Here is a 13,994-nt window from a genome sequence, read left to right as displayed (position 1 = left end):
GTGATCATTAATATTTGACAATATAGGGAAACAGTATGACTTTACCCTAACTCATTCATAATTTACCAAATACGGTGAACCATGGACATTCCATACAAAGGAGATTTACTCTCAGAGAGATTATAAATGAAACACAACCTAAAATATGACTCACTCACTATGTCATCAATCTTGGATAACCACTGTCATCATGAGGCAACATCCGTGCCATCACAGTAAAACAACCTTTTGTTCTCCTGCTTCCAGATTTGCCTGATAGTACTGCTCAAGGTGAATCTAGCTTCCGAGACCAACAGCTCAAACCAAGCCAAGAAGTTTTTATATTAGAAGCCATAAACAAATAGTCAATGGGGTTGGCAATGGCTCAGTGGGTAAAGTACTTGCAATGCAACCACAGTGTCTTAGTTACTTTTCTATTTCTCTAAAGAAACATCAAGAATGTTCTAACTTATGAAAGAAAGCATTCAATTAGAGCTTTACAGTTCAGAGGGTGAGTCTATATCATAGTGAGGAAAATGGCAGCAAGCAGGGACGCATAGCATTGGAGCAGTTTCTGAGAGCTTACATCCTTATTAGCAAGTAGGAGGCAGAGAGAGCTAATTGAGAATGGAACAAGGTTTGGAAATCTCAAAGCCTATCTTCAGTAACATACCTCCTCAAACTAGGCCACATTTTTTTCCAAACAGTTTCACTAACTAGGAACGAAGTATTTGAACATATGAGACATTCTCATTCAAACCAAAACACATTGTGACCTGAGTTTGATGCCCAGAATTGATATAAAAGAGAAATGAGAGAAAATAAAAGCCACAAACTTGTCCTGTTACCTACATACACATGCAGTGACACACACACAGGCATGCACACACACACACACACACACACACACACACACATTAATACAGCACAAAAAAGTAATTAACATTTTTAAGTGTACAATAAATACTTTCTTCTACTGAACTGGATATTATGTAGCCACTATCCATGTTCTATTGACCAAAGATAGCACTGGAACAAACCCAGGAGAATGGAATAGGAAATATACTTCGACTCTAGTGGGAGGCGCTGCAGTGCCACATAGAACGACTTAAATTCAGGAAAGGTTTAAGAATGAAGAAAAGCCAAGCATAATGGCCAATACATTTAATCAAAGACTCAGGAGACAGAGTTAGGTAGATGTCTGCGAATTTTAAGTCAGCATACTCTATATAGTAAGTTTGGGAAACAGGGGAATATATACTGTGATCCTTTCACAAATATTTTTTAATTTTTTTATTTAGTACAATTAATTTACTTTGTATCCTAGCTGTACCCCCCTCTCTCATCCTCTCCCAATCCTGTCCTCCCTCCTTTTTCTCCTCCCTTCCCCAGTCCACTTATAAGGGAGATCCTCCTCCCCTTCCATCTGACCCTAGCCTATCAGGTCTCATCAGGCCTATATGCATTGTCTTCCTCTGTGGCCTGGAAAGGCTGCTCCCCAGGGAGAAGTAATCAAATAGCCAGAGACAGCCCCTGTTCCCATTACTAGGGAACCCAATTGGAGACTGAGCTGCCATGGGATACATCTGTGCAGGGGTTCTAGGTTATTTCCATGAATGGACCTTGGTTGGAGTATCAGTCTCAGAAAAGACCCCTGGGCTCCAGATTTTTGGTTCTGTTGCTCTCTTTGTAGAGCTCCTTTCCCCTCCAGGTCTTTCTCTCCCCCCCTTCTTTCCTAAGATTCTCTGCACTCTGCCCAAATTTTGGCTATGAGTCACAGCATCTGCTTTAACACCCTGCTAGGTAGAGTCCTTCAGAAGCCCTCTGTGGTAAGCTCTGGTTTTGTTCCTTGTTTTCACCCTCTTCCAATGTCTATCCTATTTGCCTTTATGAAAAAGGATTGAGCATCTTACCCATGGTCCTCCTTCTTTCTTAGCTTCTTTAGGTGTACAGATTTTAGTATGATTATTCTATATTATATGTCTAATATCCACTTACAAGTGAGTATATGCCATGTGTGTCTTTCTGCTTCTGAGATACCTCACTCAGGATGATCTTTTCTAGTTCCCACCATTTGCTTGCAAATTTCCTGATTTCCTTGTTTTTGACTGCTGAGTAGTATTCCATTGTGTAATTGTACCACAATTTCTGTATCCATTCCTCAGATGAAGGACATCTAGGTTGTTTCCAGATTCTGGCTATTACAAATAAAGCTGCTACGAACATGGTTGAGCAAATGTCCTTGTTGTATACTTGAGCATATTTTGGATATGTGCCTAGCAGTGGTATAGCTGGATCTTGAGCTAGCACTATTCCTAAATTTCTGAGTAAGTGTCAAATTAATTTCCAAAGTGGTTGTACAAGTTTACATTCCCAGCAGCAGTGGAGGAGGGTTCCCCTTTCTCCATATCCTCTCCAGCATCACAAAGATTTTTTTTTAAAGGATTAGAAAAACTTCAACATACCACTACCACATGGTGAGTAAGTGTTATGAGAAGGCTGGTGATATAGCTCACTCAGTTGCTAGAGTGCTTGCTTATAATGCATGAAGCCCTGGGTTCCAGTTCTATAACTGCATAAGCCAGGTATAGTGACTCATGCTTGTAAATCCATCATTTAGGCAGTCCAGGCAGGAAGAATAGAAATTCAACATCATCCACTGTTATAAAGTGAGTCTTGGATACATGAGACCCTTCAAAAAATAATGGTATGTAAAAGGCAGGGATGTCTGAAATGACAGAGTATACAACTAAACTAAATTTCACAGCTTCTCACATAATTAGATATGGCTAGAACTCTGGAAACTTGAAAATGGTTAGGAGGATGAAAGACTTTAGTACAGACCATAAACCTTAAAATCCTTCAACCCTGTCTTCTATCTCTCTCGCCCTATCTATCAACTATATAGGACCTTACACTAAGGATTAGAAAGCCTTTATCTTCTAGGACCTCTCAATGTCTGCAGGAGAGGGGCTGGCAAGGCTGATCCTGTGGAAGGTGCTAGTGTTTCTTCTTCTTAGACAAACAGGTCAACACTGAGTGCTTGGCTCTAGCCCTAAATGGAATTGAGACACCAGGCAGAGAAAGTTTAAGGAAGGACAGCCAAATACAATACTTGTGGAAAAGACAGGTAAATCTCATAAATATCTTGGGCTTTAAAAGCCTCATGGTTTCTGCCTCAACTGTGGGACACTCCTGAAAGTGGACATAGATAATACAACCATTGGCTCAAGCCATGATTCAGTAAAATTCTGTTTATGAAAACTGGCAGTCAAAATATAATAAGGGCAAAAATGTCACAGTAAACAAATTAAGTGGTCTCTTGTTTGTCAGTTTGGGCCTGTACCAGAGATGAAAGCACTGCCTGGAACCACACTTCATTTACACACGTGACTGGCTTGGGACAAACTAATCCCAGAAGCCACCCACCACTAGTCACTCCTGTTCCAGGGTCAAGAGAGGTAGAGTGGACCATGCATTGCATAACAGAAAAGCATTCAATTCAAGGAGCTATTGTGAAACCAGCATGGTTAGACACGTGACCCAAGATAGAAAAGGCAGAAACACTTTGAATCAACTTGGCTATGTATTCATACCACACGAAATCCTTGAACAGTAACTGTGCCAACAAAATACACTACTGTGAGCATTCTTACAGTCACTGGGCAAATTTCAACATTAATTTTGAGCATATCTGTCAGATAATCGTGTTTTATTTTCTACTATGAAGATCTCATAAAACTTAAGGACATATGAAAAATAGCCCAAAGAAAAGCCAGAACCATGTGGTAGATGGTCATTATGAGGAAATTAATTTCCTTCTTCAAACTTTAAAATATTGCTTTTAAAAAATATTTTTTCTATCACTCAAATGTGACTTCCAACAACAGATGTCAGGGAATGAGGGAGGGGGCTATGGCTGGGATACAAAGTAAATGACCTGTGATTAATATAAAAAATTAAAATTAATAAAAAATCATTTTGATGCAATTATATCTTTGCTCATTGAGATAGCAGCAAAGCTCAGGTTTTTTTTTCCCATTGGCAAAAATAGGTTTTATATATTGAAATGGAAATTAAAGTTTGTTCTGAGACCTAAGATATTTATTTTATTTTAAATATTTACTTATTTATTTTTATATGTACAAGTGTTTTGTTTGCATGTATTTCTGTCCACTGCATGCATGCCTGATGCTTGCAGAGGCCAGAAGAGTGTGTTGGATTCCCTGATACTGATTGTGAGCCACCATGTGAGTGTTGAGAGTTGAACTCAAGTACTCTGGAAGATCATCCATTATTTTTAACAACTGAGCCATCTCTCTAGGCCTCTGGCCATTTATTTTTAACACTCCAATATTTGCACTTCAATCAAGTAGCACCATTGTCATTGTTCAGCTAAACATATATGGCCATTGACTTGCAACTTGAATTAGAATTGATTGTACACAACTTCATGTGCAGCTTATTAAGTATAGAGTATTTGCCATGTGCCCAATATGTAAAGCTTACTTGAAAATTTGACAGCTCAGTCATTAAATCCTTCTTTTTCTTTGCTAGGAAAAATACGGGAATGTTAACTTTGTTATTTAAAACCAAGGCTTAGATTTCTTCAAGATAACTTACAGAGCCTAAGTGCATAGTGAACCTAATTACTAAAGAAGCAAGCTGCACAAAGTGATACAAAAAATGTTTTTCATCCTGAAGCTCTCTGTGTGTGAAATTCTATGAAAGTGAAGTTCAACTCAATTCCATGTTTATCCAGCTTACCTGGATTCCTCTGCCTACCACAAAATCCACTTATCTAGTGTTTCCTTGGGAAACAGATTAATGAAGGTCAGCTGCCATTAGGATCAGATGTCTCAAGTGTACTATAAGGAAATCCTAGCATTCTCCTCTTCAGTCCATCACCAGTTCAGTGGCACATGCTGGGGGAGGTTTCACTAGTATTATTGTCATTCATTTTTTTTTTTTATCCAAGTTGAACTATGCGTTTAAAAGCCTCTGAAAGGCCAGCAACACTCTATAGAGCAATTTTCCAGTACAAAGAAAACAGGCAAATTGAGTAACCAAAGAATCTGTATAATTATTGTTCCCAGGCACAATACTTGTGGGAGAAGTACAATTACTTATGAGGACCAGGTTCAAACAGCTAAAATATTGAACATCTTCAGTTTTAACAAAAATAAAGTTTACATTAATTTTGAATATATTTCTGTGAGTTTAAATACTTAATAGTTTATCTGGAATGTGAGTACATGTGGTTATATATGTCCAGACAGTGACAAAAAAAAAAAGGGGGGGGGGGAAGCTACTAGAGCTGGGTGTAATGGTGCACTCTTGCAATTCCAGAACTCAGGAGGCAGAGGCTAGAGGATTAGGAGTGCAAAGCCAGTCTGAGCTATGGAAGTCTGCGACTAGGCAGGTCACAGATTCTAGGAGAGAATCAACTGGTATTATTCTGCTCAATGGACATAGTCTTAAAATGACTCATAATGAAGTATCACTATACCCCAAGAAAAAATGTGCCAGTCAAACCTATCAGACACATTTCTGTTTGCCCTAGATGGTGATCAGCACAAAATCTGCAACTGATGAAAGTACGGAGACTAAAGGCCTGCAGATTTCTCAGCTCTCAATGAAACATCTGTACTACAACCCCTTTGCCCACAGCTCAGGAATCATTGTGGAAGAGGGGAAAGATAACTGCAAAAGCCAATGATGATAGATGACTATAAGGAAACTATGTTCCCCAGACATATGAAGGCAGCTATCCATATAATGCATAGCTATTGTAACTATATGCACATGTCCTATGAAACCTCAAACTAGACCAAGTCTCAGCATGGAGAGGACAGGTGGATACTGTACGGCCAGGAGCTATATGCAGTCCTTACCTGCTGACAATAGAAGAGTCATTTTTCTTTAAGAGTGCTGTCATTGGTAGGTCAGGGATGCACTAATGGGAAGCTATAGGTCCATTAACATATAGGCATCACATATTGGACTTGATGGATAGCAAGAAAGACCAAAAATTGGGTGGACAGTGAAGGAGAGGTATATCTGGGAGGAGTTGGGTAAGAGGGTGTATACAATCAAAATTAATTGTATAAAATTCTCAAAAAGCAAATAAGTCAAATATTTAAAAAGAAAAGAAAGGAACGAAAGAAAGATGAAAAGAAGAAAAGAAAGAAAGAAAGAAAGAAAGAAAGAAAGAAAGAAAAGAAAGAAAGAAAGAAAGAAAGAAAGAAAGAAAGAAAAAGAAGGAAGAGAAAGAAAGAATAAATGTATCTCTAAGAGACAGTAAACACTTTAGGCTTTGGGAAACAGCATTTCTATGGCATGATTTCAACTTTACTGTTGTACAGCAAATTCAGGCATAGACAATATAAAATGAATGAGCATGGCTCTGTTCCAATAAAACTTTATTTATGGACACAAGAATTTTAATTTTTTTCTTTCCTTTTGTTAAGCCATGTAAAAATAACAAATTCATTCTTAACTCACAGACTGTGCTGTAACAGAAAGCTGGATTTGACATTTAAATCATAGTCTGCTAACCTGCTAGTTTAACCTCCTCATCATTCTCTCTTTGATATGATGAGGTTCAAGATCATTTTGTGGGAATGGGAATAGAGCTCAGTTGGTAGAGTACTTCTACACTTACAAGAAGCCCTTAGTTTGATCCCCAGTGCCACATAAATCAGATGTGGTATCTTAGCCCTGTAATCCAAGCACTGGGAAGAGGAGGTAAGAGTATGTAAAGTTCCATTGTCATCAACAGCTATATAATGAATTTGATGACAGCTTTAACTATACCTATCCTCCCTCAGCAAAAACAAAAAGAAAGTAGCACAGAATCTGGTGAATGTCTTTAATCTCAGAACTTGGGAGGCAAAGGATGATAGATCTCTGAGTTTGAAACCAGCATGGTCTACATAGAGAGTTGCGGTGAGACCCTGTTACAAAAACAAACATACAACAACAGAAAAGCACTGAATGATAGATGAGGGAGATGAATTTCAGGAATGAATATATTTTTCAACAATCTTTTTTAAAGCCTCATTTTCCCTACTATGGTAAGAACGATGTCAGTGTTTTCAAGATGTTTCCTTAAAGATAATTCATTTCTAGAGGTTAGGACTGTTGTTTAGTGGGGACATGCACAGAGACTTACATTCTATCCCCAGCAAAGCAGAAGGAAAAAAAACCCAAACATGGATCCATTTCATATCCACTAATAATGTTAAACTGCTATGACAAACTGTGTGTGTGTGTGTGTATGTATGTATGTAAAAGGAAAAGAATGACCAGCTAGATGCAAGAGTCAATAACAGAAACTGAGAATTTCCAGGCCATGTCTTTTAAGTATAAGTAAGTTTCCCCATCACTACAGTCTATGAGAGAGAGAGAGGGGAGGGAGGCAAAGAGGGAGGGAGGAAGAGAGAGAGACTTGATATGACAGATAGTATGAGCTAGGTCCTTTCTCTCTCAAGCTGAGTGACTAGACTTGTGTACTGTTACTAGCAGCCCCTGGAAAACCAAAGTTAAATGTTCCTAAAACAGGAATCTAGTTCTGTTATGAAACTCTTCATCATTTTGCCTCCTGACAGCCACAGAAATCAGCAGAACCAGAAAGGATTCAGAAGATGAACAAGTAGCATCTTTAATAAAATTAAAATCCAGAGTTGTTGGGGGTCTTTTACTGCTGGTCTCCAGAGCTCACTATTATCAGCACCATTGCCAGAATTACTCCAGGGAAGACAGAGAAGCAGGGAATGAAGGCTCTCTACCTTTTTGCCTTCTTCTTTAACTTCTCTCTTCCCTGGGAAATGGTTAATTCTGGATAATGTAAAGAAAAACAATAAAAGTTTCATTGCTCTAAGTAAGTTTCTTATGAAAATATAAGAAAACTACAAATGAAAACATTTCATTCTTTTTTAAAAGACACTTGTAACAAAATTATCACTTTATTATGACAGATTTTCATCACTGCTATAGAAAAATAATAATACTGATAAAATAAAATGACCCATGAAACAATTTTAAAATGTAAAATGTAGCTTGCTTTGAAATTTCTTCCTATCATAATGAAGAGAATTCACATCAATACTTGGGACCCCACCATCAAAGAGAAATGAAGTTGGCCACTCAATACATGCATGCATTGCTAAGTTTAATAAAACCCCTTGATTTCGGGGTTTCAACTCCTCCCTTAGGCAAAAGCAACATAATAATATGTTTTTCTACTGAACTGTGCTCTTCTATAAACGTTTGAGAGAGTGCATCTGCTCCACAAATGAAAGAGTCAACACTAAGGGCAGTAACAATAAAAATATATGCCTATTTTTATACTATTACTGGGTTATAAAGAAATCATCTGTAATGTTCTCATCTACAAGGATGGAAAAATGATATATAACTGTTACCAAGGAAACAGGAAAGTAAAAACTGCATGTAAACTATCAAGCAGTTTAATAAACAGAAAATTATAATACAAAAACATCTTCAGAGAGGACCATGACACAGTGTGCCATATACAATGAATGTAATCAAGGGTCATAACTCACAGAGATAGCCTAAAGGGTCTCCATCACTTGCTAGCTAATCTAGCTTTGCAGTAATTTTTAAGTGACAATGATAAGATGTTACTGGGTTCTTGGGGAGCAATTAGAACTCTGACTTTTGATATGATTAATAAAACACCAAGTCAGTAGACAAATAGTTAAACATAGGCACCTCAGAAGAAAGTCAAAGCACTTGGCTTATTCATTCCAGCACAGATTAATATTCTCATGGAATGCTCTTTAATGACCACTGTCTTTACTCACAGATCAGACACTTGGCAAATATCAGTTACAGCAAATGCTTTTTGAATCAACATTTTAAAACTGAAGTTCCTAAGAACCAAAGACAAGGCTACGAACCAAACCTAAGGCAACTACATGTGTTTGCCTATAATTCCAGAGAATTTGAAGCATTCAAGTCACCACACTGATCAAAGTTAAATCCTTTAGGAAGATTATTCACCCTGAAATCAGGGAAATCCTGCCGTGTAAGCACTTTTATACTTGATTTCTCTAACAGTGTTTAAAGCACACGTAAGACTTCTTTCAAGGGCAGAAGCAAACAGCTGCAGACCCCCTAAAGCCATCCCTGTTCCAGCTTGAGGGTCTTCCTGGAGCTCACGCTGAGTGAAAGAGGACCTACAGTAGGCTAGGAGGTTTCTCACTGAGCACTTTGTTTCAGAAAATAAGCACTTTCTTCCTTTAGAACAAACATTCCAGTGGATGACATAAGGGCAGAAAATAAAATACATACTCATTTACTGAATGTTTAACTCTTCTTTTAATTTTTTTTTAAATCCCTGCCATCATACACATACACACACAGCCTGGCCTCGATTTTTATAAAACCTCTGACTTGTGCAAACCACAAAGATATCCTAGAATCTAGCAAAAATAGATATAATACATCTTTTTGTTGACATACAATACTGACTTTCCCCAGGATCCAAAGTTTAAGGACTACGTGAAGACTCTAGATATATTGTAAAGGCTGTTGGTTTTAGCATGAGGCACCCCAAAATTCTCACTGTTATTTTAGCCCATACTCTTGACTGAACTTTTCCATCTATCACAGAGGGCACCACATCATCCCAGAATTTTCACACATCCCACATCTTTCCCAAACATTAGTCTTATTTAGATAGCTATTTATTTTCCAGTCATATGCAGAAGCCTGCAGGAAGTTAATAGGACAGTGGTATAAAGCCATGGCCCTTTGAAATAACTAGCATGAAACCAAATAATTTGTCACATTATAGCCATTGACTGCTTCCCATATCTGCCTTCTGATCTGCAGGGACCTTCATGGGCAGCTCAAAAACACACATTTATCTAGCACCCCCGTATGTCTGGTCGACCCAGAGTAAGTAACTGGAGATCCTTTCCCTAGAGTAATCTATGCCTGATGTGAAGATTAACGTATATAATTGAGGGCATATGAGGATGGGCAGGGAAAACAAAGAGCTGTGGTTGATGGCAATATCAAGCCCAGGGGACTAAGAGTGCCTCATATAGGACTGGGCAAAGCAAAGTCAATATGTTTTCCTGCCTCTGTTTTTGAGGTTTGTCCTTGCTTGGTGCAATCTACACATTTCACTATTATACAAAAGAATAAAGGACAACATAGCATGATATTCCCCAAAGCATAATATTGGGGGCAGGTGACTATCTCATAGGGGTTACTTCCCTAGATCTCCAGGGCAGAGAGCTGCCCTTGCTGAAGACTTAAAAGGAAGTGGGAAGGCATGCTTTTCCAACACTTCTTCCTACCCAGCTCTCCCAGTACTTGCCCCAAGCACAATATATAACTTGTTGGGTTCAATGAAGGCTTTGGAGGCACAACAGGGCAGGGACTAGAAGAATACTCTGACCAGATACTAAATCAGTGGCTCCAAAGAGGCAATGGACTACTCTCTCAGCAGTGCTGGAAAAAAAAAAATCGGCCTGATTCGATGATTTCTCTTCAGTTTCAATCGTAACACATCGACTTAGAAGCAAATTTCTAAATCTTCACGGCTTTAGATTTTCAGTTACTCAAAGAATGGCTGAAAGCCTTTCTCTTCTATCTCCATGACTTTGCCATCTGGGTCGCTGCTGGAAACATCCGGGTCAACCTTCAAACTGACTTTTCCAGAGCATAGGTTTCTAATTTAGGGGTGGGAAAAGGGGGACACTTTGGGCTTTGCTCCTGGGAAAACAAGTATACAAGCTCTGAATACTTCTAGCTTTCCTTAGCAAAATCGATTACAACCATCTTCTCTTGGCCCTTAACATATAGTGTGACCCCTAATTGCCACTGGGGTTTTTCCTAAGGGAAAACAAGCTGCCCTGAATATTTGATGTGCGTGTGTGTGTGTGTGTGTGTGTGTGTGTGTGTGTGTGCGTGCGTGTTCTGTGCTTGTGGCTAAAAAGCCCCACCAGAAAGGGAGAAATAAGTTGAAGGCAGCAGCCTCTGGTCCTCTGGTTTGGGTCCTACCTTAAGCCCGGCTGCTCTTTTAAGCTTTTGCTCTTTCCATCCCCCAGAAAAATAAAGAACCAAGTTTCAGCGGCGACCCTAGGTGGAAAGAAAACCCGCAAGGTCCCTACCTGGAGAGCTTTGCAATCTTCACAAAGCTGAAGACATCCATGCAGACAGCTTGGGGACCCCAGAGCCTGGCGGCTCCGTTGCCCCTTCTTATGCCAGAAAAGGCAGCCTCAGCAGCCCCATGGCCAGGACCTCAGTGCGCCTGGGGCTTGAGTGGCGGCAGCGGGTGGTGGCGGAGACCCAAGAGGACCAGTACCTGGAGGCAGCGGCTGCTACCCCCCTCCGGCCGTGAGCTGCGTGTGCATCCCCAAGCAGGACCATTGATGGGCGCCCGCTTCGGGAAAACTCAATGGAGAGGGAGCCAGGCTAGGCGCAAGCAGCGGGGGCGGGGTGAGCGGCCCGGGTCCTACGCCCCGCCCTGAAAGCTCTGGCCCTGAGGACCACTCCGCGCTCAGAGGACTGGTGGCCAGGACGAGGGGTGCCTCTTCGGCTTCCTAGCCCTTGCGGCCCAATGTCCCACGCACTGACGATCGCAGACTGAACCAGGAGGCGACGGGCAAGCTTGGCACACGCGCACGCACCCCTCACAGCACTGCAGCTGCCTCCCTGCTTCCTTCCCCAAGCCGAGTCCCTTTCTTGTCTCCCTACCCCCACCAGCCCAGGGGGAGGGGGCACTCTCCTGTCAACCGTTCCCGGAGCCTCCCGATCCTTCAGATCTGCTCCAACAGTCCTTAGTGTGCTGCAGGACAGTGAAACACTACCTCCAGCTTCCAAAAACCGTAAGGAGAGCAATGCAACCACAGGCGGCCCTAGGCTTCCATAAACAGAAGTAGGAATTGGGAAGGAGCGAAGATATCAAGACGGGATCGTTTGTCAAGGGGAGGGGAAGGGAAGGGAGATGCCCAATGGTGTGGGTTCGATTTGAAGAGCTCAAGAGTTCCCTCTGCTTTCCCTGAACCACCAGAGCGAGACTTAGCTGCTGGGCTACCTCTAAAGGTGCGTTCCTTGGACAGCAGCGTTGGTGAAATAAGCACGGGATGCATTTGAGGGGTGTGGGGGTAAACACAGCTGCTTCTTACAAGCTGAGAAGAAAACTCAGGGTCCCAGGAGCTGGGGTGGGGGCGGGCTGCAGCTCCCACTGAGGGGCTGAGGATGACAGGGAAAAGAAGGGTTGCAAGTGGGGTCTGGCAGGCGGAGCAAGCTGCCTTTCAAATTGAGGGTGGGCAAAACCCGGAAAAGGGAGGGGGAGAGAAACCTTGCCAGAGAAACACAAGCACTGAACACTCACCTTAGACAGAGTAAACTCCAAGTTGCAGCCATTTAGAACTCCTAGGCTTGCTTCTCTTTTACATAATTACCTTCGACAATCACGCCTGTTCCTTAACTCATTGCTATCTTTCCTGGAGGCTCAGGCTTCTTTCAGGGTTTCCCCCTTTTCTTCTTTCTCTTGGAGTCTGAAGGAGTCTTCTCCCAGACCCCTCACAATTTCTCCCCAGAGTCTGTGAAGGTCAGCTGGCTTCACTACAGTGCACACTCCCACCAGCAGACCGCTTTCACCTGGCGACAGGGCCACAGCAAAGAGCCAATGCCTCCAGAAAAAGACTGGAGGCTCCGGCTTTGAGGCTCCGGCTTTGAGGCTCCAGCTAGCCTCTCTCTCTCTCTCTCTCTCTCTCTCTCTCTCTCTCTCTCTCTCTCTCTCTCTCTCTCTCTCTCTCTCTCTCTCTCTCCAAGGGATTAAGGAAGAGGAAATAGGTTTAAACTTCCCAGACTTCTGCTTCTGCTGTTATATTTAAAGTCCTCAGTATTCAGACCCAGTACTTCCATGTTATTTTTAAGGCATTTCTCTCCAAATTAAGCACAAAATCAGTAGCAATCTGCACAATCTAGATGAAATAAAACTCAGGCATAAATTACAGATTTTCTTTTGAATAAGGCAGGACAGTTTTACTTTAGCTTCTTATAGGCAGCTTAGTTTAATGTAAATTCTGTAACTTCTGGAGCCTAAGAGGCAAGAAAGACATTGGCTTTTGAATACCCTATTGTTTGCATAAAATAATTATAGTTTGCGTATGCCTTATAATTTTAAAGCATGTGTATATTTGAATCTCGTAGCAACACTGTCATATAGGTCAACATACTGAAAAAAAGCTAAATTCTTTCTTTTTATGCCAGTCTATTCTCAAAGGCAGATTAGAAAAACAAACATACACACTCACCACCCCCCCACACACACACACAAACACCATGGGTCAGAAAAGGTTACATATCTCAACTAAACTGTGCAAAAGGTCTCTATTCTTCTTTAAACCAAAGTCTCCATCAAACAAGTACAAACAAATATCTAGATGCCGGGAACTTCTAAATTCCAAAACTTCCCTCCTCTTCTCTTCCCCCCTCTCCTCCCCTCTCCTTTTGTCTTCCCTCTTCTCCCCCTTGTCCCAAACACTAACCTAGTTCTGGCAACACTGGCATCCTTGCTATTCCCAAAACTTAGCTTTCAACCTTAGGGTTTAAGTCTAAGTTACTCCCTTTTTCAGTGGTTACTCCCTGAGCATGGAATATTCTTCCATCAGATATCTGCATGGTTGCATCTTCATGCTAGCAAGTCTTCACACAAATACTATTGCCACAGAAACCTGTTGAAATCGCAAGCCCCCCATACTGTGGACTCCAGGTACGCACTAGCTTGTTATTGTTTTATGTTGATTGTTTTTCCTGTTGCCATAGCACTTATCACCCACTAGCATATTATATAATTTATTTTTATCATGATGCTTTCTGAATCTCCCGCTGGCATGAAAGTTGCACAAGGCCAGAGATCTTTCTTTGGTTTTGTTTGGATTTTGTTTTTCTCTGCTAGAACCAATGCCTAGAACAATTACCTAAATATAAAAGACCTTAATAAATAATGTTGAATGAACTACATG

The 13,994-nt window shown here is 40.9% G+C and overlaps 1 protein-coding gene across 9 annotated transcripts in view; it reads right to left on the bottom strand.

The window, feature by feature from the left end:
* Frmpd4 (FERM and PDZ domain containing 4) overlaps positions 1-12,742 on the bottom strand; it is a 727,289-nt gene extending 714,547 nt beyond the window's left edge. For 3 of the 9 annotated variants that reach the window (XM_060375718.1, XM_060375723.1, XM_060375720.1), the window contains exon 1: positions 12,356-12,723. Coding sequence is in view for 3 of the 9 variants with exons in the window: in XM_060375720.1 (XP_060231703.1) it covers positions 12,356-12,387 (32 nt within the window). In the remaining 6 variants the exon portion in view is untranslated. Of the gene's footprint in view, positions 1-11,129; positions 11,870-12,355 lie in introns of those variants that run through there. The other 6 variants (XM_060375722.1, XM_060375719.1, XM_060375717.1 and 3 more) reach the window with 4 other exon arrangements.
* Positions 12,743-13,994: the final 1,252 nt, after the last annotated feature.

This window comes from Meriones unguiculatus, chromosome X (assembly GCF_030254825.1).
Source record: "Meriones unguiculatus strain TT.TT164.6M chromosome X, Bangor_MerUng_6.1, whole genome shotgun sequence".
Lineage (NCBI taxonomy): Eukaryota > Metazoa > Chordata > Mammalia > Rodentia > Muridae > Meriones > Meriones unguiculatus.
This window is presented reverse-complemented; position numbering and strand designations above follow the sequence as displayed.